Below are 25,623 nucleotides of genomic sequence, written 5' to 3'. Positions count from 1 at the left end.
GTGGTTTTTGGGTTTGGTTTTTTTTTCGGTCCCCCACCCACACCTCCTTTCTAATAAATTTAAAGGTCTACAGCAACATGGCCTTTAGATCCTCCAAAAGATGAGAAACAAGGTTGGAGACATGTTAGAATAAAACAGATGGGAAAGAATGCCAGTGGGCAAACACACTACCTCTCCCTGTCTGGATTTGAACTTTATGGCACTGTGAACGGAGTATGTGAAGATCAGCTGGGTAAGAAAAAGAATGTGTACATCCTATTTGTCCTCTTAAAATGCTTATGAACATACAATGTAAAAATCAGTGTGAAAAAGCAGGTTAACTTTTGCAGTGGAACTTGCTTAGAAACAAGCTCAAAATTATTCCCCATTCAATACTTTTAAGTCTTTTCATTTCAATTTACATTTCTTATAGGAAAAGCTGCTAAAGAAGCTGAAGCAAATCTGCGAAGGCAGCGACGTCTGGTCCGTTCTCAGGTGTTGAAATACATGGTTCCAGGAGCTCGTGTAATCAGAGGAATTGATTGGAAATGGAGAGATCAGGATGGAAGCCCACAGGGTGAAGGCACTGTTACAGGAGAACTGCATAACGGTGAGCATGAATTGCCTGAATTTGTAAATGTCTGTAGCATAGTTAGTTCGTGCGGAATGGTAGCGTTAAAGTATTTCCTTTGGAGTGTCTTGAAGAAGTTGATAAAACTTTAAATATTTTGGGGAGAAGGAACTCAAATACTACAACTGTTGTGGTCCATTTGTGAAATTCCATTTTAATGCATGAAAAAAAGTTCTTACTGTAAATGAAACTTTTGTAGAGCTTTGCTTAATTAAAATACCAAATTGTTATTTAGACATCTGTTACAAAGAAGAAAAAGTTTATGAAGGGGATTGATGCAAACTGATTAAGCAAGCTTTGGGCCTGCAAAATCTATAATTACCTTCTTCATTTCTTCTAGCTTAGCATTTGCAATATTTTTCTTGACTTTTGTTGTATCCTGTACCTTTCCTACCTTGCTAGCTTCATTGGGATCAAGTTTTTTTTTTTTAATTAAAAGCATGAAAAGTAATTAACTTATGGAGCAAAATAAAAACCTACAGCAGCCAGGGAAGTCAGTCCTCAGGAAGCTAAGATATTGAAGAGGCTCCAGAAGAGGTGATGATCTTGCCAGCTGAACATGCTTTCCATCCCTCTCCCCCCTATTTTGGGCTATGTAAAACTTGCCTTGTTTCTGAAGCATCTTCAGCCACTCTTAGGCTCGTTCTTAGCCAGATTTTAAAATTTCTTCTAGTTTATCGAGTTGTCAGCTCTCAAACACAGAGAAATGTCCGAAGTACAATGTCTTAAAATGTTTTGAAACTTTGAATCTTAATTAAGCCATTCAGTATAGCTTGTAGGGAATTCTTCCGCCATCTGTATATTGTTCTTATCAGATGCAACAGTATACATAGCTACATTCTCACTTTGAAGACTTTAGGTATTATTGGTGAGTAGTAGTCTACTAAATCAGTGTTTTCGTTCCTATGTTCCAGTAAAACTTTCCCATTTAAGCATAGGTGGAATTGAGGTTCATTTATCAAATGGTGATGCCAAACAATGTGAAACGTGTATCTGCAGACTCTTATTCCTGCCACAGTTGTCTTTCAAATAGAATTTTGAAAATAGTATCCCATTGACTTTTTTGTCATTATTCACAAGTTTAGACAAATCTTGAATTGTTTTAGGGCTGTAATGATGGAGCAGTTAGACTCCAAGTACATAATGTGTATTAAAAAATTGTGCAGATTTAAAACTGTTTGTAATCAATATTTTAGGAAAAGGAACTATACAGAACAAGAACAGTTATTTAGTTATGCTTGTACAAAATACCCTGTTTAGATATTCATAAAGGGGAAAAATGATACTGTTTAACTACAGTATGGAACTTTTTTTTTGTATTTGATAAGAAAGGCAAATAAACTGTAGAAAGGAAAAAATTCAGACTTGCTTCACAACTTTACTCTTCAAAGGTTTTAGTGACATGAAGCTACTCAGATATAGCTCATGAAGATGGAATAAAATCATACAAGAATAACATGATCTAAACCTGCTCATGTGAGGATGAGATGTCTACGTATATCTGAAAAATTTATCTATTTTTAAATACTCTTCCTCCAGAGTGATATTTCTAAATAGAAAATTGCCTGTGATCTTCTGTTTTGGTCTAGGAAGTGATGACTTTTGGATAGCTGTAAGGTAAAAGTGCACCTGACTACTAAAAAGAATATTTTACTTCAAATTAGGTCTCTTCTATTTTATTAAAGAAAAATATGTGTGTACATCTGGACCTGACATCTTGTTTTGCATTTCTGTCTGATGTTACGGAAGATGACTGAGCTTTAGAGATTTTATTTTTAAAGAAAATACGTATGAATTAAAATAGTGACACCAAGTTTTGTACAGTTAACATACAATAAGAAATACTAGACGGAATTTTTTTAGGTGACTCTGAGATTGTGGTACGTACTCAGACAAGCAAAAATAAATTGTTTTGCCCCTATTTCTGTCCTAGTTAGCTAAATTTTGCATGTTACCCTCATCATTGCAGATTTATTACATTTAACTGTTAAAAAAATACTGGTACTCTAAATAATCATTTAATAAAGGAATTGAAGAGTAGCATCTCTTTTCAGTGTTGTTTTGGTCCCAGTGTAAAGTTTCATTCTATGAAATGTATTCTTTTTGCAACCCTGAAATCTTACTTGAAGTAGTCCTTACTTGACTGCTGTAAGACTTTTCCTATGAATAAGAAATGTTTGAGTCTGTGTAAATTATTGAACTAAAAAGCTGAGTATCAGTAAATTAATTCTTTCACTTTATAGGGCAAGAGTAAGAAATCCCAAACTAATTGGTTTCATAAAATGTCTTCTGTTGGGTAAATATCCTTATTCACGAGCATCCAACAAAGAAAAACATTATAGAATGTCCTTGTAAGAATTACAATTTCTTGATAGATACTAATAAAGTTATGATGATACATTTTAATATACATTTCTGTTATTAGAGAATCTACTAATAAAATTTCAAGAGATCCTAGTAGGTCAGGTTCCTTCCTGAAGGAAGCTTTACTTTTGGCTGGATTCTGAGACCCTGAAGATAGAGGCTGATCATGCTTGCTGCCTCAATGTTAACAACATTTAAAAGTACCAAATCGTTTAGATCTAAACACTTCCTTTTTAATTGCCTTTAAAGGTTATTTAGTGATTTTTATTAATTCAGACATGCAGCCCTTATGAGAAGGTGATCCCACATTGTGGAGCTACTGTCTGACACGCTCCTGTCTGCTTTCTGCTGGATCTCACAAACTCCTGTCCCTTTCCAGGCTGGATTGATGTCACCTGGGATGCTGGTGGCTCTAACTCTTACCGTATGGGCGCAGAAGGAAAGTTTGACCTCAAGCTTGCACCAGGGTACGACCCTGATTCAGCGGCATCACCCAAACCTGTTTCATCCACTGTTTCAGGCACAACGCAGTCATGGAGCAGCTTGGTGAAAAACAACTGTCCAGACAAGACGACTGCTGCTGCAGGCTCCTCAAGTAGAAAAGGAAGCAGCAGTTCTGTGTGTAGCGTGGCCAGTAGCAGCGACATCAGCTTGGGTTCGACCAAAATGGAACGGAGATCAGAAAGTGTAATGGAGCAAAATATAGTTTCAGGCACTGACGTCCATGAACCAATTGTTGTTCTGTCTTCCGCTGATAGTGTGCCTCAGGCTGAAGTAGGGTCATCTTCCAGTGCAAGCACCAGCACCTTAACAGCGGACATGGGAAATGAAAATGCAGAGAGGAAGTTAGGTCCTGATAACTCAATACGTACTCCTGGGGAGTCCAGTGCTATATCCATGGGAATTGTTAGCGTAAGCTCTCCTGACGTGAGTTCAGTCTCTGAACTGACTAATAAAGAAGCAACTTCCCAACGACCTCTAAGCTCTTCAGCAAGTAACAGACTCTCAGTCAGTTCTTTGTTGGCTGCTGGGGCACCAATGAGCTCCAGTGCAAGCGTTCCTAACTTATCATCTCGAGAAACTTCCAGCCTGGAGTCCTTTGTACGAAGAGTGGCAAACATAGCACGTACCAATGCCACAAACAACATGAATTTAAGCCGAAGTAGCAGTGATAACAATACTAATACTTTGGGAAGAAATGTCATGAGCACTGCAAGTAAGTGAGCTATGTTTATTTTTAGCTGAAGCTTTTGTTGTTTCTTTGGCTTTCATTAGACTTAAAGATGTTTGGATTCTGTTGGCCTGATAGAGAAATTAACTTAGAGCAGCCTTGACCTTGTGTGTACCTGTAGAACTCATGAAGAGCTCACAGAGTTCATGTCAGCTGGAAAGTGTTACATTGCCCTGTGATGCGAGATTACACAGATTACCCATCAAATAGAAAATAATTTGAATTTGATGTCTATTACATGTTTAGGAAGAGAGAGAGAGTATGGTTTAGATCAAGAGGATGGAAGACCAGCAACAGTAGCTAATGTGGGATACTCTTGCTTTGTGATCTGCATAGATTTTACATACTCACCTTGTATCTGCCTATTTCTGTTATTTTTCCTTTTTCCTCAGGAAGGGCAGTTTGTGCATATTGTGGAGTCTCTGAGCTTAGGATCTAAGAACACAGTAGAAAGAAAAAGTAAACTGCAGCATGATGAAATTTTAGTAGATTCCTGCATTCTTATTAGGCTGAATAACTTGATGTACTCTAATACTGTGTATGTTTTCTAAAGATGGTATGGTCATTAAGGCTTAGATTCAGCAAACTGTTCAGGCATGTTAAGTGTAAGGAAGTTTGTAGTTAACAGTGATTAAATGACATTATGTACATGCTTTAACATTTGCATGTTCTCAGATTATATGTAGGATCAAGGTATTAGCAGGTAAGTTGTAAACCTGCTTGTTGTGAGTTCACTTTTCTGAATTTTCAGCCTGCTCTCATCAGAGTTGTTACTCAACCAGCCTCGTTAGGTATTTTGTTCAGTAATGGTGATAGCATTTTAACCAGAGAGCTGCATTTGATGAGGTAGGCAGGCTAGAAAAAGTAAAATGACCCAAGCTAGAAAGAAGCACTCGTTTTCTTGTTAAGCTTTCATGCTTTTCTAGGACTTCTGTGCTTCCTCATTTAAAAATATGGTGTTTGCTTGTAGCATTTCTAAATTTTTTTAATAGTGAGTGTTTTCTTTTTTATTGAGGATAATTTTTTATGTATTCTTACATTCATATTGTGATACTGGGGGAGGAACATTTGCAGCCTGCATTAAAAATGTAAATAAGATACGCAAGGGAAGATTTCCATTAATTGATCCCCTTTTAGGCAGATAGTCAGTGCCTCTGGTTCTGAAGTAGTTTTGTGCTGGGGGGAGAGAGAGAGAGCACCTTTGGAAAACATAGTAAGATACTTCAACAGCATGTTTAACAGATTTCATGAATGTTTGATATCATACAGTGCTAAAGTTGGAAATAAGAATGTGGCAAATTAAAAATTGGATTTAATATTAAAATATATTCATACTTTAAAATTATCCCTAATGTAGGAATTATTTTGGTTTATACATTTAATGCAAATAGAAACTTTAAATGGGAACTTGTGCCCCAAAAAGAGATCAGAGACTGAATTTGAGCAGTCTCACCAAAGTTCTATTAGAGCATTGTAAAAAGGTTGGAATTTTTTTTAATTTTTCTTTGGCCTGTCCAGGTTTAAAAAGAAAACAAACCACCCGCTAAAATCCCCCAAAAAACAAAACAAAAAAAACCAAACCAGAAAGTCAAGCCTGAAATCACGATTAATGATGTAAGTCTTTCTGGGCTTGCTGTAGTGGTTGCATTTAAAAACATTAGTCTTTGCCAGGAGTTAAGTGGTGTCTAGGGTAGCCAGTTTCAATTTGTTCTTGAATGCAGAGGAAATGAAATGCTGACACTTAATGGCTTTTTCTGTTTATTGTAACAGCAAAAAGTTTACTGTTATTAATTAGAAGTGGGTGGAAGATACGAATACTGAACAACTTATTTTCAAGGTCTTAAACAACAAAAGAAAAACCCTTTGGTTTGGAAAATTTCCATGCTTTCATAGAGATGAGCATAGGCTTATTAACATCCCTAAATTTAAATTTCACTTTCTCCCTCCCCATAGAAATAATTTCAAGCACTGTACCTGCTTGGGTCACCTCTGCTGATATTTTGTTTGCATTTTTATATTTTTAGTTACAAACTGTTACTTATGTTCCTAGGGGAAAAAAAAAGGAGTATCTGACAAACAACAAAAATAGAAACAGTAACACTTACTTTTCTCAAGAAGCTACCAAATGCACTTAGGGGAAGAATCTTTGTTGTATTGTATCCTTCTTCAAGGGTAGTAACCTTTGCAAACCTTGATAACAATACTCTGAAATTCAGAATTTAGTTTAATTTTTTTTTAAGAAAGCAGTGCCTCAGTTTACATAAGCTATAATAATGAAAATATTTACTTTAAAGCCGCAAAACTTGCATTTGATAAATTTTAGAAAAGTTAGATTGAAAAACATAAGGTTTAAACTTAAGTATAGGTGACCCCTCAAATTTGCACGTGCAGACGTGTGATTAATCTCCTCTGAAGATAAGTGTGTGAGAAAATGTTTTGAAGATTGGGATGTAAATGTGTAGTTGCACATAGATATAACTTATACTCAGTTATGTACGCTACCTGAAATTCTTCCTATTGAGTTTACAGTGAATTCAGTCTTGTTTCAGTTGTTAACTAAAATGCATTTACTGTGTTTTATTTAAATGTGCAGTAAGGTAACTTCTTAGTTGTTGCTTGCTTATTCTGAAAATTACTTATATAAATCATCCAACATAAGTAAGGTATTAAGTCATGTGTTTCGCAGTACTGCCAACTCAGGTTTGTTGCCCATCATGAACATATGTGCTAATAGTTATGTGAAAGATAACAAGTCAGAGCTGCTTTAAGAACTTTAGAAAAATGCACAAAAATCACAAGTTTCACATTTGTCTTATTATGTTCTGTTCTCAATTCATATATATATAGTTAAACTGTTTTCCCTGTATAATTTTAATTATATTGCCGTTTAGAGGTTAAAATACATTTTAGGCTTAAAGACAGACGCAGTATTGGAGTAACAGATTTCAGAAATACTTTTCATATGTTGAAAGTGAAATGAAGTGATTTCAGATTTACAGTGGGATTTGGGGATTTATTCAATAAAACTATTTGTTTTAAATGTATGCAAGGGAATATGCTCAGAAGTGGGCATCTGCATTGTAGGGTGCACTTCTGCACTGGGAAACCCTTCCCCTTTAGTCTGTTATTCTTTATTGTGAAATAACATATCTGATAATTTTTTTCAACCCCAAATATATTTTTCAACACAGGAGTCATGCATGTAAATTGTACTCTTCAAGTCATCAAGTCATTTATTTTATCTTACCGTATCTTTATCTATAGCTTCTCCTCTTATGGGTGCCCAAAGTTTTCCTAATCTGACTACAACTGGTACCACATCAACAGTGACCATGTCTACATCCAGTGTTACTAGCAGCAGCAATGTAGCTACAGCAACTACAGTTTTATCTGTTGGTCAGTCGCTTAGTAATACTCTAACTACTAGCCTAACATCAACATCTAGTGAGAGCGATACAGGTCAGGAGGCAGAATATTCTTTATATGGTAAGTTTCATTTTTAAATGAACATAAGCAGACTTCCCATTAATGATTTTTTCCTTTTCTCCCGTTGCTATGATTTTCTCATGTAGTAGTTTATTTACTGAAAAGTATTTGAAAGTTGAGCTGTTCATATGTTACTAGTTCTGTAAGGCAGTAAGTAAAATAATGTTAACGTAGTATTTCCTTATGTTTTCAGGTCTTTATTTTCAGCAGTTTCTATCCCATGTTATTATTATTTATGGTATAGTTTATTTAGGCACTTAATCTTTTCCTTAATCAAATAAGTTTAGTATCTAATGTAGTTCACATATGAACCTCTAATTAAAATCAAAATGTTATTTCTCATTGTGTTGTGTAGGTGTGCTACATGCTTAGTCTGAGGTACCTTGTATTGCTCAGTGATTGAAAAGCATCTGCCATTAAGCACGTTATACATGTAAAAGTATATGAGGTTCCAAGTATCTCAGTACCATAATAGTAATTGCAAAAAATTGGAAAGGACACAGAAATGAAAGTGACACTGAGAATGGGATTATATGATTTTAGGAACAAAATCCAGAGCTACGTGGGCACTATACGCTAGAAACAGACATTAGGACAGAAGTTATCTGCAGGATATGAATACTGTGAAAGAAGATTTTAGTTAACTAGGTTGATAGTATCTAGGAATCAAGTTGATGAAATGAAGTCAAGAAAAACCTGGACTAGATATGGGAAAATACTTCCTAATGTAAAGTTTATTGGATTGTGAGATGTTCTTGAAAGAAAAGATACTTGATTTGTTTAAAATTTGATTGGATTAAGATTGTGTTCTATTTTGTTGCCTATTGAAATTGCTTGAAAAATATCTGGTAATTTCAGTGGATATTGGAATTGAGCCGCTTGGAGGCAGTCAATTAAGATACCTGCATATGCCATCTCCCTTTATTCTTTTAATTAAGTCTTATTTGATATTTTGATTGGATGGCAAGTCTTAAAATATATCATAAACGACTGGGCAAATAGAGTTACCTTAAAGTTTCTGTTGGGGCCTTGGCAACAACTCAAAGGGTGTTTGGGTGGTACAGATAGTTTATACATGTATAGAAAAATGTAAAAAGTTCAAAGATTCATCCCAGTCCACCTTGGGTTGCTGTGAACTTTTTTTCTGGTTTTGGGGGGTTGGTTTTTAAGTCCTAGTACTAGGTGGGTGAAATTGAACTTTATATCTATCTTCAGCTTCTTGTTACTTCTAATTGTTACAGAAATTAATTAGCAATTGAATCTTTAAAAATATAACTCTTAAATGTTTATTTTAAATGTCCTTTACAGTGTAATTTGAGGTCTAAGCCATACATTCTTAGTGGAAATTACATCACTAACCTGTTTTTAAAATTAATTAGACATAGAATCAGACCGTATACATTTGTGTACCCTTTTTTTTGCGATCTTTTGTAATTTAAAGTAAGTGTAATTATAAAATGTTTGATGTAAGCAAATGAGAAACTGATCACTCTTGCTGATCACTCTTAATTATACAAATGTTAAGTGCTTCTTTTGTTAGTTATGCTGTTGACTAGACCCTTGGACTTTTTATCAGGTGTATGCTTTTATCACAGCTTTTGATCTTATTATGGCATAAGCAATGTTTCAGTTTTCTCTTTTTCTTGTTTGTGAGATGTGTTTTTTCAGTTTTCCCAATGCTCCTGTTTGTTAATTTTCAAAATTTTGCTTTAAAAGTTATTCTTGGCTTTTGTTCTGTATGTAAATATATATGTATTATAGATTTTCTTGATAGCTGCCGAGCTAGTACTCTGTTGGCAGAGTTAGATGATGATGAGGATCTACCTGAACCAGATGAAGAAGATGATGAAAATGAAGATGATAACCAAGAAGATCAAGAATATGAGGAAGTTATGGTACAGTATAGTTAGCATAGATGATATTTTAATTGACTAACAGATACATTAAAAATTCACAGATTTTTTTGGCAATATGGGGTCCTAGCTATAATCTTTCCATTAATTAAAACAAATGTATTTAGATTTCAGACTACTAGTCTGGAGTACCTGTCTATTAAGACTGTAAATGAAATGCCAAAGAGAAAATCATGTTATACTTTTTGGGGGCTGCAAACTGAATACTATGTTACAAAGACAGTTCATTGTCCCTTTTCCCCATTCTTGCATATATTTTGAGTATTAAGAAAGCTGTTTTCTCATGCATTCAAATGGGTGTGATAAAATTGCAAGACCTCACTAGATGGGACAGCTAATAGGGCAGTCCCCTTTCTGTACAAATTTGATTGTACCACCTTCAACGTTTATTCCAGATAAGTGTTCTTGAACACCAGCACACCCTGAGACCTTATAGGTCAGAACTAACATCTTAAAAACAGCCTGGGAACAAGTTGACAGACAGTAGAAATGATGGATCACTAGTTCACTGGCTGATGAAATGGTATAACTTTGTGGGTAGGCGGCAAGACAAAACCCAGCAAGTTAGTCCACATGGGTGTTGCCTACATTATCGTGAGTCCTGGCTTTTCATTTGGTTCTTCTTTGGTGGTATGAATAATGTTTGGTCTTCTAACACCATTGAAGTGATCAGAATGGATATTGCAAGGTCTAAGAGGAAAAATATAAGACCTCACTAATAGTTTAATGTTTATTACATAAATGTAAATACTGTTTTATGGAATTATAGAAACTTCCTCTTGTAATTAATATGCAAACTTTTAGTCATTTGAACCAAAATACTTGGCATTTTAACTGACTGTGATTGTGCTTTTAATAGAAACTCAAGTACATTACTAAATATTTCATTATTTCATCTTCTGCACAAAGATACGAAGTTAGGAATGGAAAAGCCAGTACTACTTAAGTGGATCTACAATGCAAACAATAACCTTAGTTTGTGGATTGTAGATCACTTTTCAGAAATTATTAAATGGAGTTACTATTGTTGTTCATGGGACGACGCAGAAATAGGTATATTAGTCTTTGCTTAAGATTACACAGCAAGAATCAGACCTGGAAAAGAAAGCTTTCCTTTCTTGGGTTCCAGTCCTGTTCCTTCTGATATACTATGTAATTCTTCTCAGTGAGGACTTGAACAAATTAAAAGCTTGCTGTAAAAAAGTCATAAGCAATTAATACTTGCTAAAGTTTATTGAAAATTAGATTTCTTCCCACTGTAATAGTTCCAGTATTTTGGTATTTGATTTAATCTCTGGATAAAATGTGTATACGTTATATATCAATATATCTATACACTTTCAAAAAAATACTTCTTGTTTTCAGAAAAATTAATGTGTTTATTTTGACACCACTGGTTTATTTGAATCTTTGCTATTCCAAAGTTTGTGGAATGCACAAAACATCTGCACCAAGTTTGCTCGTCTACAATACTCTGTATTTCCCTATGTTCTGGTGCTTCATGGAAAGTTTCGTTCTTTCCAGAAATTGTAAATACACCTGTTGTAAGGTTAGCCCATTTATGTTCATTTCTGTATGTCTGTGGTTTGGTAATTCTCTTGATTTCTGCTTGACCACTTAAATGGAACTAATACTGTTACATGCCAGCTTTGATATGTTTTGTGTCAATTTTAGTTTACATGACCGCTGTATTCCCTAACTAACTTAAATTTTTGATGAAATGATTCTTTGTAGCAGAATCTAAAAAACAACTGCTGTTTTTAGGAAGAAGAGGAGTATGAAACCAAAGGAGGCCGTAGAAGAACATGGGATGATGATTATGTATTGAAACGGCAATTTTCTGCTCTGGTTCCTGCTTTTGACCCAAGACCTGGTCGTACTAATGTTCAACAGACAACTGACCTAGAAATCCCTCCACCGGGTATGCTGACAAAACATTTGCAATACTTGATCTGGCTTTAGGATGGAGGCTCACTATTAAGGGCCCATTGGGCTCTGGGGATCCTATCACTATTAACCTGCACAACATGCTTTTGTGGCTGTGTGGCTTTTCTCTGTTTGAATGAGAGTTTTATCTGCCTCTGCAGGTCCAAGCATTATTGAGGGAAAAGTAAATTAAGTGCTGTGTAAAATAAGCATACTCATGAATTTAACTCAGATTAGTGATAAATCTCTTGCTATGTCTGGTTCCACCTGCAGGGAATAATCTGTGTTGAGCTACCCAGAATAGCTTTGATTGGAGAGGGCTTGTTGAAACAGTCCAAAGCAGAGGCCAGGGGAAAGCTAATAGAGTAACTGAGCAGTCTGTACAACCAGCAGCATAGCACCTGATCTTGCTCCTTAGTTTATTCTTGTTTAGCAGTGTGGGTGTAGCCAATTGTTTGTTACAAAAAGGAATAAGTAGGTTTAGCTTATATGGAAACAAGCCGCTGTTGATTTTGATGAACTGAAAGGAGTCAATACAACAGGAAGATACTGTGTATGAAAAGAAGAATGCATGTGCTGTGATAATGTTAAAGAGGATGTTATTAAGACATAAGGATCAATAGGGATTTCAGCAATTCCTGTTAGCTTTACTCACATAAGTAAGTGCTGCAGTTACCGCCCTTAGATATAGTTCATAGTTACAACTTGGTATCATCGCTTTGGCATGTATGCAGGAAGTCTTCGCACTTCCTTATTGAGCCACTTTATTAATGTTTAAGCCAACTAATCACACATTATGTATTTTATATTAATGGCTTCTCAAATGAATTTTTCACATGCAGGTACACCTCATTCAGAACTCTTGGAAGAGGTTGAGTGCATGCCTTCGCCACGTTTAGCACTTACCTTGAAAGTTTCAGGTCTTGGAACAACTCGAGAAGTAGAACTGCCCCTCACAAACTTTCGATCTACCATCTTTTACTATGTACAGAAATTGTTACAGCTTTCCTGTAATGGCAATGTGAAATCTGACAAACTTAGACGTATTTGGGAGCCAACATACACGTAAGCTTACAAGTTTGTTATCCACACAGAACACTGTGACTGATTAGGAAACGGTTGTGAAACAATGTTAATTTTTTCTTCCTCCTCTGTAGGAAGCAATGCTAGAATTAGTTTTTCTTGCATTTATGTCAGGATGTTCTTATTGGTTTTAAAGCTAGTGCTGTGACTACAAAACAAAAAAAATCATAACCTCTAATGCTCAACTGTGACTTCTTAATAATATTTCAAAAGTCAAGCAATTGACCAAGGGAGCAGAATTTGGTCTGTTTAGGGATCTTCTTGGAAGAATCCCATGGGGATATAGTCCTAGAGAGAAGAGAGGTCCAGGAGAGCGGATTGATTTTTCAAGGATCACTTCCTCCAGACTCAAGAACAATCCATCCCAATGTGTGGGAAGTGAGGCAGTAGGAGACCTGCATGAATGAACAAGAAACTCCCAACAGAACTCAAAACATAAAAAGGAAGCATACAAGAGGTGGAAGAAGGGTCAAGTGACCCAGGAGGAATATAGAGACATTGTCCCAGTGTGAAGGTACGGGGTTAGGAGAGCCAAAGCCCATCTGTGGAGTTGAACCTGGTGAGGGATGTGAAGGGCAAAAGGTTAGGGAACACTTAAAAGAAACAGGACATACAAGTCCATGGGACCCAATGGGATGCACCCACAGGAGCTAGCCACTCTTGATTATCTTTGAAAGGTCATGGTGATTGGGAGACATGTCTGAGGACTGGAGGAAGGCAAGTGTCACTTCTATTCCCCAGAAGGGCAAAAAAGATCTAGGGAACTACAGACTGGTGACCCTCTCCTTCATCCCTGGAAAGGTGATGGAAATAGTCCTGGAAACCATTTTCAAACAATGAAGGACAAGAAGGTGATTGGAAGTAGGTGGCATGGATTTATGAAGAGGAAATCATGCTTAACCAACCTGATAGCCTTCTATGATAAGATGACTAGCTCAGTGGATGAGGAGAAAGCAGCAGATGTTATTTTCCTTGAATTTAGCAAGACCTTCAATGCTTTCTCCCTCAATGACAAACTAATAAAGTGTGGACTAGATAGTGTCTGAAACCTGCCTAACTGGCAGGTTCAGATGGTTGTGATCATTGGTATGAAGTCCAGCTGGAGGCCAGCTGGTATACCCCAAGGGTTGATAGTGGGTCCAGTACTGTTTAACATCTACATTAACGAACTGTATGATGGGACAGAGCAGACCCTCAGCAAGCTTGCAAAAACAAAACTGGGAGGAGTCATTGTTGCACCAGATGGTTGTCCTGCCGTTCTGAGAGACCTCATCAGACTGGAGAAATGGGGAGACAGGAACTTCATGAAGTCCCACAGAGGGAGATGCAAAGTCTGGCAGCTGGGGAAAAATAACTGCATGTGGCGGTACAGGCTGGGGGCCAGCTGGCTGGAAAGTAGCTTGGTGGAAAAGGCCCTGAGGGTCCTGGTGAACATAAAGTTGAACATGAGCCAGCTATGGGCCCTAGCAGCAAAGGAGGTTAGCAGCATCCTGGGCTGCATTAGGAAGGTTGAGGAAGGTGATCTTCCCCCTCCGCTCAGTGCTGGTGAGACACATCTGGTGTGCTATGTCCAGTTCAGGGCTCCTCAGTACAAGAGAGACATGGACACTGGAGTGAGTCTAGCAAAGGGCTGCTAGGATGATTAAAGGGCTTAGAGCATCTGTCGTACAAAGACAGTCTGAGAAATCTGGGACTGTCTAGCTTGGAGAAAAAAAGGCTTGTGGGATCTTACCAACGTGTATGAATACCTGATGGGAGGAAGTAGGGAAGACAGAGCATAGACTCTTCTTTGTTGCGACAAGTGAAAGGACAAGAAGAAAATGGCTCAAATTGAAATACAGGAAATTCCATTTAAACATGACATTTGAGCAGGGATATTGGACTAGGTCTGCAGAGGTCCCTGCCAACCTCAACTATTCTCTCTACCCTAAATTGACCTTACTAGCTTTATAGTAATAGACAGAAATTGTAAGACTATATGATTGTGTGTATTTTTCCATTTACTACACCAATGTAACCTCTGTCATACTGGAAAACTAACCTATATGAAAGCAAGAACTGCAATAAGGTGGTTGCAGTTTTTTTAACTTTGTATTTCAGATTTCAGCAGTGCTCATGTGTTGCACCTGTTTTCTGAGTTGCCTTGCATCAAAAATTCTGTGCTGTGACAAAATTGTTTTCTAGTTAGAAAGCATGAGAAATAGTTGTAAATCTGCATATCTCCTAAGTTAATATACAGCAAACTACCCTAGGACTTCAAAATCTCAAAGAGTTGGTGCCTGTGTAGTGAAGAACCTAAAGTTGGTTTGGGAAATTTGCACAATGAAGGTTCTTTGATTACTCAAACCGCACTTAAGGAAACACAAATTAAATACTTTGCAAGATAAATATTGACATCATGAAAATTAAATACGGGTTTAAGAGCTTTGCTGCATCAGGGTATCCCAGATGTTCTGTGCAGCAAACAGCAGCTGCTACTGCTTTTTTACATCATGTTGTCTAGATGTCATTGATGTCTAACAAGTCAATGTATAACTTCAGAATTTAGAGGATGTGCTATGACTATGAAATATTAACTCATTGTTTTGATATCTAGAATCATGTACAGAGAAATGAAGGATTCTGATAAAGAGAAAGAAAGTGGGAAAATGGTAAGACTTCTGTGCCTTTGTGTATGTTTTTATGGCTGTTTGAACAAAAGCAAAACAAATCTTATTGCAGGTTTTGAAATGCTACATTAAAAAAACTAACAGTTTTCAATTACTTAAAGGATATGAGTGAGTATATTTGTAAATGCATGCTCCTTTAAAAAAGACAATATGTAATGCATGTGAAATCTTAAAGACTTCACAATCAGGAAAACCCAACATTTGGTGGTTCCTGTTGTAGGGTTGCTGGTCAGTAGAGCATGTGGAGCAGTACCTTGGCACTGATGAATTACCAAAGAATGACTTGATAACCTACCTGCAGAAGAATGCAGACTCAGCTTTCCTGCGCCACTGGAAATTAACCGGCACTAATAAAAGTATTAGGAAAAACAGAAATTGTTCCCAGCTCATAGCTGCGTACAAGGTATATGTCTGCATCCAAACTTTTTTATTATGAATGGCTGTGTGCTTTGTTTTGCAGCTTTAAACATTCTTGTGGAGGAGGGATATGACATGGATAGGAAAGTTGAATGTTCACATGGCGATGTCAAGTTTAGTTTTTGCTGCTTTTTTTTTTCCTAATGTCTTCTGTTAAATATAGTCATGTTAAAATGCATTGTAATCATGATTTGAACCATCCACAATTTAACTAAGTGTTGAGGTTAAACACAGTAACCATTCTGATTTTTCAAATCATTAACTTGGGAGTGCGCAGTCCTAAAGATAGTAATGCGTGCAGTTTTCATTCTTAACAATTCTTTTTTTACAGGATTTTTGTGAACATGGATCAAAATCTGGATTAAGTCAAGGGGCCATTTCTACTCTTCAAAATTCTGATATCCTTAGTTTGGCAAAGGAACAACCTCAGGCCAAAGCTGGCAGTGGGCAGAACTCCTGTGGAGTAGAAGATGTTCTACAGTTACTTCGCATTTTGTATATAGTTGCCAGTGACCCTTACACAGCACGAACTTCTCAAGAAGGTAAGTTAGTTATCTAGCAGAGCTTCTTAAATGTTTTAATGAAAACAAAATAAAGGAAAAGTTTTCTCCTGATTATTTTCAGAAGGAGATGAGCATCCTCAGTTTAACTTTCCACCGGATGAATTCACAAGCAAAAAAATTACTACAAAGATTCTGCAACAGATTGAGGTATTACATTAATGTATTATGCACAACGTATATATGTAATATTGTTTTTAAGACTCTTTGAAATTATTAGCTTTTTTGCCATTTTGACTTTTGAATTGTTTGATGTGATATTTACTTCCTTATATTTTGGATGAGTAAATTCTGTAAAAACATACTGGTCTGAATAAAAACATATCAAGAAAAAAGTTGTAATAGGATTCTGTCTTTTGGTTATGAAGAATAATTTTTTTTTCTACACCAAACATCAATGTTACAATGTAGTGTATGTGTGTCTGCCTGATGATATTGTAACAAAGGCAATTAATTGTGTTAAGGTTCACAAACATTTTATTGTTTATACATTCCACATAAAGCTTTCAAAAATAGCATTTAGAAAACATATTATTGGTACCAGGTCAGTTAGATGTGTCAAAAGGAAAACTTCAAGATGTAGTTCCTCAGTAGAACTACATTTTCTTTAACAAAGATTTAAAGAAGATGAAGATTCTTGACTTGCTCGGCCCTTGTGTGCTTTTTGAGCGAGTTTTTTTTTTTTATTAAAGTTAAGTTGCCCTAATTATTCATTAAAAAAAAAGTTAAGTTTTTTGTGTTCTTTTAAAGACTCTTCAGGCACCCTGTATATCATTGTAGTAATAATTTCTACAGTCTTTTTTTATTATACTTTTATTTTAGAAGGGACTGTAGTAATATTTCAGTGGGGATCATCTTTACTACCACCAAGTTTCTTTCGTGCCTTCTGGTATTGAGGAGGTAATATCTAATCACTTTTGGGCAAAACTCAAAAGTAATTCTCTCCAGGTAATTGTATACTCAGATCTCCCCACAGTGCTTTGAGTAGTATATACCCCAGAGATTTACAACAGCTTTCAGTGTCTTTGTGCCAAAGCACCCTGTGTTCACTCTTGAGTCCTAGAAACTTTGTGAACTTCTCATTCATAGCATTTAAAAGGAAAAAGAAAAAAAAAAGTGGCAGTTGCTGAGAAGGAAGAAACTTACACAGGTGAAACAGGTGAAAACTCCGTACTTGGGTGTATTGGGTGTCTATGTATGTAGTTACAAACTTGTTGGGACAACCTGAGTCTAATATTAGAAACACTTTATTTTGTTTTCCCTTGCTTTAAACTACAGGAACCCTTGGCACTAGCAAGTGGAGCTTTGCCAGACTGGTGTGAGCAGCTAACAAGCAAGTGTCCTTTCTTAATTCCATTTGAAACAAGACAGTTGTACTTCACGTGTACAGCATTTGGAGCATCAAGGTAAAAAAAAAAAAATTAAGACTGCTTTTTTTTTTTTTTTAATATATAATAGTTTTTTTAATCGCTAATTGACAAAAGGACCTTATCCTACTGAGATAGATTTTGCTTGCCAAATGTAAAGCATTTTGGATCATAGGAAAAAAGGGAAGAAGATGGAAAACTTCAGAAAGACTTTTAGACACTTGAAACACTTCTTGTTTGTTGTGTTAGAGGTTTATGATGAGTAGCCTACCTTCTGTTTGTTATTCTTCAGGAAATTCCTTTGAAGAAATTTCATTTTTCAACTTTAGCTGAAGACTTGCTTGTATACCTCTACCTAGGTTATCCTATCGGGTAGTAATTCAACTGGGTTGCAGTTCATTGCATAAAGGAGTGAGAAACAAAATAGAAAACATTCTGAAAATAAATGCGAATTAAATGTTTTTTGAAAACACACACCAAAGCACATATCTTTTATTTTTATAGATCCTGCAGTGGTTTGGTGATTGTTTGTTTTGGTTCATTTATTTTTAATTCACTAAAGTCTTAACAAAATAGACAAAATCTAACAAAAAGATGCTATTTTAAAAGTTAGTATTAGCTGCATAATGAAACTGTAACAAAACCAGACATTGAAACATTTAAGGGTACCATCTAAAGTGCTTTGTTACCTAGGAATCCTTAATATTTTGATTGCAGCAGTGATTACCTTGAGAGTGTGTAGACAGCGTAAACCTTTTTACCAGCTTACTTTTATGTAATGAGAAGGAAGAATTAGTTTTTGTGGGTTTCCTTGGCTGGTTTTTTTGGTTTGTTTTCCAAAGAGGAAGAAAAGTGTAGACAGTGATTTGCAAAAATTACTGTTGTGTCTAATACGCAGTAGAAATGCCTCATGAAGAGTGTAAAATGAGGCATTTAAAAAGAAAGAAAAGGAAGAGAAGGTATTATGTTGCAAGCTATCAGTTTAAATCTTCTTAATGTGGAAAAATTGAACTTCTACGGAAAAATGGTCCAGAAAACTGGACCATGTGTGTTTGGGGGTTTTTTTTGTTTTTGTTTTGAAAAAATGCAATGTTTTAGAAAAACTTATGTTTTAAAGAGATTCCTCAGGAAACATTGTATGGTATTTACTTGGTAAGTAAAGAGCTTTCTTAAGCTCTTAAAATACTGGAAATAGTTCTTAAAACTCATATACTCTGTATGAACTCTGTGTGTACACGCATGTGGACGTGTACACTCTCTCTGTGTCTGTCATGACACTTGACCATACTTGCAAAACAGCCAACAGATGGTAGCTTTGTAGATAGTTTATTGCTGCATAGATGACAATACATACAAGAATTTCGAACTTTGACGTCACGTAAGTACTGCTATTAGAGGTGGCTGTTCTTCCTTCACTGATAAGGGCCTATATGTGTATGATTGCACTTCAACTTTGGTTCTATGTTTCTCTAATAAGTGTGTAAGTAAGTAAATCTTCCTGTGAAACTTCGTCAGTATCAATGGGGTGATGTACGACTGCCTTGCAGTATATAATGGAAGTTGTATTAAGTGTCTATAAACAGTTTTGAGCATCTGTGATTAAAAAGTACTACAGTAAATGCTGTCCTCTGTTCATTCCAGTGTAATTTGAAAACTATAGTAATTAGGATCAAGAATTGTATGCTTTCATTGGTGCTATCTGTTACATCAGAAGTTACGGCTGGCCCTTCATAGTAATTAAAAATTACTTAGTTTTCTAAACTCATAAAATACAAAGCAGCCCATATTTGGGCATTTCAGATATTTCTGAAAAATACTTCAGTATATAACTTAAAAAAAATAAAATAATTAGAAGGAGGTAATCAGTACTTAACAAGGTAACCTTTTCTTAGTGGCTACTTTCACGTTTTCATGCTGGTACACATCGAAGTTGTAAACAACTGGTTTTTGTTTTTTTCCAGAGCAATTGTATGGCTACAAAACAGACGTGAAGCCACTGTTGAACGGACAAGGACCACAAGCACAGTGCGACGTGATGATCCAGGAGAATTCAGAGTTGGACGCCTCAAACATGAAAGAGTGAAAGTTCCGCGAGGTGAATCCTTGATGGAATGGGCAGAAAATGTCATGCAGATTCATGCAGACAGAAAATCTGTTCTAGAGGTAAAGCATATCTGCCTAGCAGAGCGAGGTTAGATAGCTATTTCTAATGTACTGGCCGGGATATTGAATATCCTGTTCCATAACCAACACTGAACATTTCACTAGGATTTTCTTTTATTATTAACATTCTTTATGTTTTTCTAGGTTGAGTTCTTAGGGGAGGAAGGAACAGGCCTCGGTCCTACCTTGGAATTTTATGCATTGGTGGCAGCAGAATTTCAGAGGACAGATTTGGGAGCTTGGCTTTGTGATGACGATTTTCCAGATGATGAGTCTCGTCAGGTATATTTCAATTTGCATTTTAAACTGAGTACTTGTGTAAGAGAAAAATGAGCTAGGTATCCAGGAAGGGAAGAACACATGATCAGTGAGCAGCCACTCATCATCGTAAAGAATGACCACTCTGCTCCACAGCTTGCTTTCTTACCTGTTCTCTTTTTAACAGAGAAGTAGAGTATAATAAGTTAAACAGCACAGATACATAATTAAATTCACCTTTAACAATGTCAACTTTTTTGTATGTGTCTCTTAAATCAGGTTGATATTGGTGGTGGATTGAAACCCCCTGGCTACTATGTACAGAGATCATGTGGACTTTTCACAGCACCATTCCCACAAGATAGTGATGAACTTGAAAGAATAACCAAACTCTTTCATTTCCTTGGAATTTTCTTGGCTAAATGCATTCAGGACAATAGACTTGTGGATTTACCCATTTCTAAGCCTTTTTTTAAACTCATGTGTATGGGGGACATTAAAAGTAACATGAGTAAGTTGATATATGAATCACGGGGCGACAGAGACTTGCACTGTACTGAAAGTCAGTCAGAGGCTTCTACAGAAGAAGGGCATGATTCCCTGTCAGTAGGAAGTTTGGAAGAAGACTCCAAATCAGAATTTATTCTTGATCCACCAAAACCTAAACCTCCTGCCTGGTTTAATGGCATTTTAACATGGGAAGACTTTGAATTAGTAAATCCACATAGAGCTAGGTTTCTAAAAGAAATTAAGGACCTTGCAATTAAAAGGCGTCAAATTTTAAGCAACAAAAGTCTGTCAGAAGATGAAAAGAACACAAAACTACAGGAATTAATGCTGAAGAATCCATCAGGTTCGGGGCCTCCACTTAGCATAGAGGATTTGGGGTAAGAGTTTTCATATTTATTTATAAATATGCAAACAGTGTTGTGTTAGAGACAAATGTCAACACATATAATGAAACAACATTTCTTTATTTTAAATAGTATCATTGCAAGGAGGAGTCATTAGAGATGCAGCAAGATCCAGTTTGCCATCTGTAGCTGTATTCTTGTTCCTTAGTTTGAGGATTTTCTCTTCTCACTTGCTCAGTTTCCTAATGTTTAAACTTAAATGTGGCTGCACTGCAATGCTGTATGACTCTCTAGAAACACACAAATACTTGTAAAGACCTTTAGAAAAGTGTGAATGAGTAATTTCTTTGCTATGATAACTATTGAAATTTATCAAGTTTTTTGGAGAGCATTTAAAGAGGACATTGAAATTTCAGATTGCGTTAATAGACATGCAGTGCAGTGTCTGAATCCGTGTTAAACAGAACATGTGCTAACTTTTAGCAAATGTTAAAGACATAAAAGTGCTTATACCTGTGTAAACTTGCGTCAGGATGTCTTCTTTTGCAGTTTTAAATTATTTCTTTTGAAACAATGGTAGTTTTTCTACTGTTAATATTACGGGTTATTTGTTAAAATCATGTTGTGCCACAAGGATTGCATAGTCAGAGTTCAGTAATCGCTTATGGCCTTGCGGACTTTAGCATGGCTTGTTATAGAGAGAAAGCAAGTAGCACCATTGAAGGGCCTAAATGCCTGATATTTTAAGTGGCTCTATAACTGTTAGTGCTGGAAATTAATGTAAACAATTTTTTGAGTTTGTGAACTGAATTAAACAGTTTGAGTAGTTTTGAAGCTGATAACTTAAACATATCAAACTATGAAATTTTCAATGGTTATCAAACCCAAATAAATAGTGAATGAGTACATGCATGTACATACCGTGGATTTGAAACCTATATTATCTGTGTAGTCCGTTACTAATTGTAGTTCTGTACTGTGGTACCACTGTTCATGTATATACAAAATGATCCACAAACAGCGGTTTGAAATGTAGTGAGATGCTTTTGGGTGTGTGAGGTGCAGTTTATAAATCTGGTGTATTTGCGAAAGCAGTAGCAGACTTGCTTGCAATTAGTAACTATCTTTGTATTTTGAAGTCTAAATTTTCAGTTTTGCCCTTCGTCCAAAGTATATGGGTTTACAGCTGTGGATCTCAAGCCAGGTGGTGAAGATGAGGTAAGGAAACAACCTACTGTTACAATTTAAACAGCAGTTAAACTTTCAATCTCAGCAGTAACTCTAATGCAAAGTGAATTCTTACAGTATTTATCTATTGTCTTTGCAGACTGTAACAATGGATAATGCAGAGGAATATGTAGATCTCATGTTTGACTTCTGCATGCATACTGGTATACAGAAACAGATGGAGGCATTCAGAGGTAATCTTAAATATGGCAGAAGATGTATGCAGTTAGGTGGACTAATTGATGGTCAGGGTGTGCTGGTTTAAAGTGGTGGCATAGAATGGCTTTCAAAAACAAACTTTTAAATTAAGAATGCAATAGATTAATTTCATAACACCTTTGCATTAGTTTTGCCATTCTTAATCTTGAAGAGGTTCCATTTATCTTAATTAAGAAACTGCTGATTGATTCTGGTTTGATTTAATATATAATTGAAATGCTGACATTATTTTATAAACATTCTTTCGACTTCTGTTTATAACTGTATCTTGTGTAAATTAAAGATGGCTTCAATAGAGTCTTTCCAATGGAGAAGCTGAGTTCATTCAGCCATGAAGAAGTTCAGATGATTCTTTGTGGAAATCAGTCGCCTTCTTGGGCAGCCGAGGATATCATCAATTATACTGAACCTAAACTGGGATATACACGAGATAGGTACTTATATTCTGACTGTTTTTAAAATAGTAGCCAAAAGATATGTTAAGTGACAAAATGTCCAGAATATTCATTAGATGAAGATGCTAAATTGGATGGGATTGGTGGTCACTGAAAAGCAAGTGGTTGTCTAAAATTACATGAAATAACCATGTATGTTACAACAGATAGGTTAGAAGGTACTTGGTGTTTTTGTGATGAGAGAGGATTAAAAAAATGTAAAATATTAAAATGTGAGCAACTAGTGGAAATGTAACGGCAGCTAACTAATACAGGCTATTAAAATAGCATTTTAGAGTTGTTACTTTCATCTTTGGTGGGGGTTATAATTTCTGTTCAGTTGCGTATAGTTTTTACTTGTCCCTTATTTCTTATTTCTTTCTCTTCAAGTGTAGTTAAAAAAGAAAATGTACTATGCAGGGAACAAATATACTGGTGATGGGCTATCAGGAGGTGGTCTCAATGTTTTGGGGTTTGTTGTGTTTGGGTTTTTTTGCTGCTTGTCATGTTTGGTAGCAATAACATACAAATTACATCTGGAACTGTGTTAGTATAAGCATGCTGAAGGACCCTAATCAGTCTAAGATGCTGTGTGGATTCTTCTATTGACCCGGCCCTGCATGCAAAGATGCAGCTGAGATTACAGTGCCTGATACCTGAGGGTGTGTTTCAGCAGGCTGTGGTTTCTTCATGCCCTCTCCTCCCTGTTACTCCCTGGGCTGGTATGGATGAAAGCAGTGGTATCTGGAGGATTCCTTGAAGATCTATTGTAGTCTGTTACGTTTTTCCTATTTTTTTCGCATGAGGGTCTTTAACAGGATAGAAATGAAATCACATATAAGTTGAAGTGGCTTTATACTGCAGAAGTGGTACAGAAAAAGTCTTAAGATTATAGTCAGTTGGATTCTTCTCATAGAATAGGTTTGAGCTCTATCTACTTCTCTACCCATTCATACGCAAGATAGCTGAATAACTCTCCAAGATAAGTATGGAGGAAAGTTCTTATTTACCTACATTTTTCTGTGTAATACTCAACAGGCAGATTAAAGAAGTATTTTTATAGGTTTTATGATGGTTTATTCTTAACTCAATACTGAACAGGCACTAGAATCTTACAATGACTGCTTAGACGTGACTAAAGATTGTAATTGTCCTGTCTCAAGGGAAATTGAAAAAACACTCTCTTGTAATGTTATCGTAACTAATTATTCTAATGTATTTTAAGCCCTGGATTCCTTCGATTTGTGAGAGTTTTGTGTGGTATGTCTTCGGATGAAAGGAAGGCTTTTCTCCAGTTCACCACTGGTTGTTCAACACTCCCACCAGGAGGACTGGCAAACCTACATCCCCGGCTCACTGTTGTACGCAAGGTATGGCTTCTTCAGGTTGCCCTTCAAACCAACTGTTTTGGCTTTTGAATGTAATCATTGCTACATTAAGAAATAACACTGATTTCCCCCCCCTCCCCCTTTTGGTTTTTAAGTTATGACACTATGCTAAGCTTTCAGTACTAACCTCTGTTTCACGTCTGTTCTCTGACTTAATATTTGAATATAAAAGAATTAATGTACATATGAAGTAAATGTAAGTTGGTCTGTAGCTTTCCTGATGCTACTGTTTCTTGACAACTGGTGTTATGTATGCAGTAAATGCCATGAATTAGAGGACCTTATTAACTTCAATATCGAGTGCTGTGAACAACTGCAGTAAAAAATGTTCTTTTTCTCAGGTTGATGCTACAGATGCAAGTTATCCATCTGTGAATACATGTGTGCATTACCTAAAGTTGCCTGAGTATTCTTCTGAGGAGATTATGAGAGAGCGTCTGCTAGCTGCTACGATGGAGAAAGGCTTCCATCTCAACTGAGCCGCTGACTGCAATATGGGACATGAGAAAGTGTTTTTTGATACTAGCGAAGCCTCTTGTGTTTGTGTGCAAAAAATATGATCTCCACGCTGTGCTCTGATGAGACTTGCCTTTTTTTTCACCTGTGAGGCTTTAGGAACATGTGGAATAAGTTTGTTAGCTGCTAACGACAAAATAAATCCTTGTAACTACACAGCCAGCAAGAAATTGGCACAGAACACTGTGTAATGCTTCAAGGGCTTGCACAACTGGAAATTAAGGTGGTTCTGTTTGACTGTTCCACAGAACAGATCATCAGATTTTCAGTGTTCACTGATAAAAATTTCTAACTGTATTTGTGTAAAGTTTGTCATTTAATACCTTGTACACTACAGTTGCCATCACTGATCCTTGTTTTGCTGGCTTTAAGCTAACTGGTCAGAAACTTGCTTCCTTAAAACTTAGAGTTAAAGGGCATCTCCAGCTTTTTCTTTTTTAATGGTGCCTGCACTATTGGAGTATTTTAGTGGGTTTTTGCATATAATCATGCACAACCTTTTTTTTTTTTCCTCCTTTCAAGTGGGAATATATTTTGATTTCTCAAATGCCCTGCTATAAAGATCAAATCCTTAAGTGTGTTTGTGCAGCTCAACAATAAAGCTATTAAAAAACACTGGTTCCTAGTGCAAGGCACACTTAAAGCAAGTTTTACTTTTGGTTGTATTTTCTTTGTATATTATAAACATTTATTTAACTTGTTGCAGTTTGAAGTTTAAAAAAAACACCCAATGTGTAAGCTCAAAAGTAATCATTAAAATGTTTGCAACATATAAAACAGTCTCCTCTGAATACTTCATTAATACTTTTTATGTTGTTAAATCTCTGTACATGTTCTGAACAATGTGCCATACTTTTTTCTAGGTTTAAAAGAACTACATGGCAGTAATTGATCTCAGGAACTCATCTCTGTGCTCAGATCTTTTCAAAATTACCCAG

General features: G+C 36.1%; 1 protein-coding gene across 5 annotated transcripts in view; it reads left to right on the top strand.

Annotated features, from left to right (window-relative positions):
* HECTD1 (HECT domain E3 ubiquitin protein ligase 1) overlaps positions 1-25,456 on the top strand; it is a 64,096-nt gene extending 38,640 nt beyond the window's left edge. For 2 of the 5 annotated variants that reach the window (XM_050898398.1, XM_050898396.1), the window contains exons 23-42: positions 66-232; positions 413-589; positions 3,354-4,190; positions 7,470-7,691; positions 9,453-9,586; positions 11,369-11,525; positions 12,373-12,595; positions 15,210-15,264; positions 15,503-15,685; positions 16,031-16,241; positions 16,324-16,409; positions 17,538-17,665; positions 19,588-19,789; positions 19,934-20,071; positions 20,327-20,934; positions 22,041-22,119; positions 22,229-22,322; positions 22,631-22,781; positions 24,007-24,151; positions 24,511-25,456. In XM_050898398.1, coding sequence (XP_050754355.1) covers positions 66-232; positions 413-589; positions 3,354-4,190; positions 7,470-7,691; positions 9,453-9,586; positions 11,369-11,525; positions 12,373-12,595; positions 15,210-15,264; positions 15,503-15,685; positions 16,031-16,241; positions 16,324-16,409; positions 17,538-17,665; positions 19,588-19,789; positions 19,934-20,071; positions 20,327-20,934; positions 22,041-22,119; positions 22,229-22,322; positions 22,631-22,781; positions 24,007-24,151; positions 24,511-24,648 — 4,135 coding nt within the window. In that variant the 3' untranslated portion in view covers positions 24,649-25,456. The remainder of the gene's footprint in view (positions 1-65; positions 233-412; positions 590-3,353; positions 4,191-7,469; positions 7,692-9,452; positions 9,587-11,368; positions 11,526-12,372; positions 12,596-15,209; positions 15,265-15,502; positions 15,686-16,030; positions 16,242-16,323; positions 16,410-17,537; positions 17,666-19,587; positions 19,790-19,933; positions 20,072-20,326; positions 20,935-22,040; positions 22,120-22,228; positions 22,323-22,630; positions 22,782-24,006; positions 24,152-24,510) is intronic. The other 3 variants (XM_050898399.1, XM_050898401.1, XM_050898400.1) reach the window with 3 other exon arrangements.
* The last annotated feature ends 167 nt before the right edge of the window (positions 25,457-25,623 follow it).

The sequence above is a fragment of the Gymnogyps californianus genome, chromosome 5 (assembly GCF_018139145.2).
Source record: "Gymnogyps californianus isolate 813 chromosome 5, ASM1813914v2, whole genome shotgun sequence".
Classification (NCBI taxonomy): domain Eukaryota; kingdom Metazoa; phylum Chordata; class Aves; order Accipitriformes; family Cathartidae; genus Gymnogyps; species Gymnogyps californianus.
Note: the sequence above shows the minus strand (reverse complement) of the source record. Positions and strands in the feature narration are given on the sequence as shown.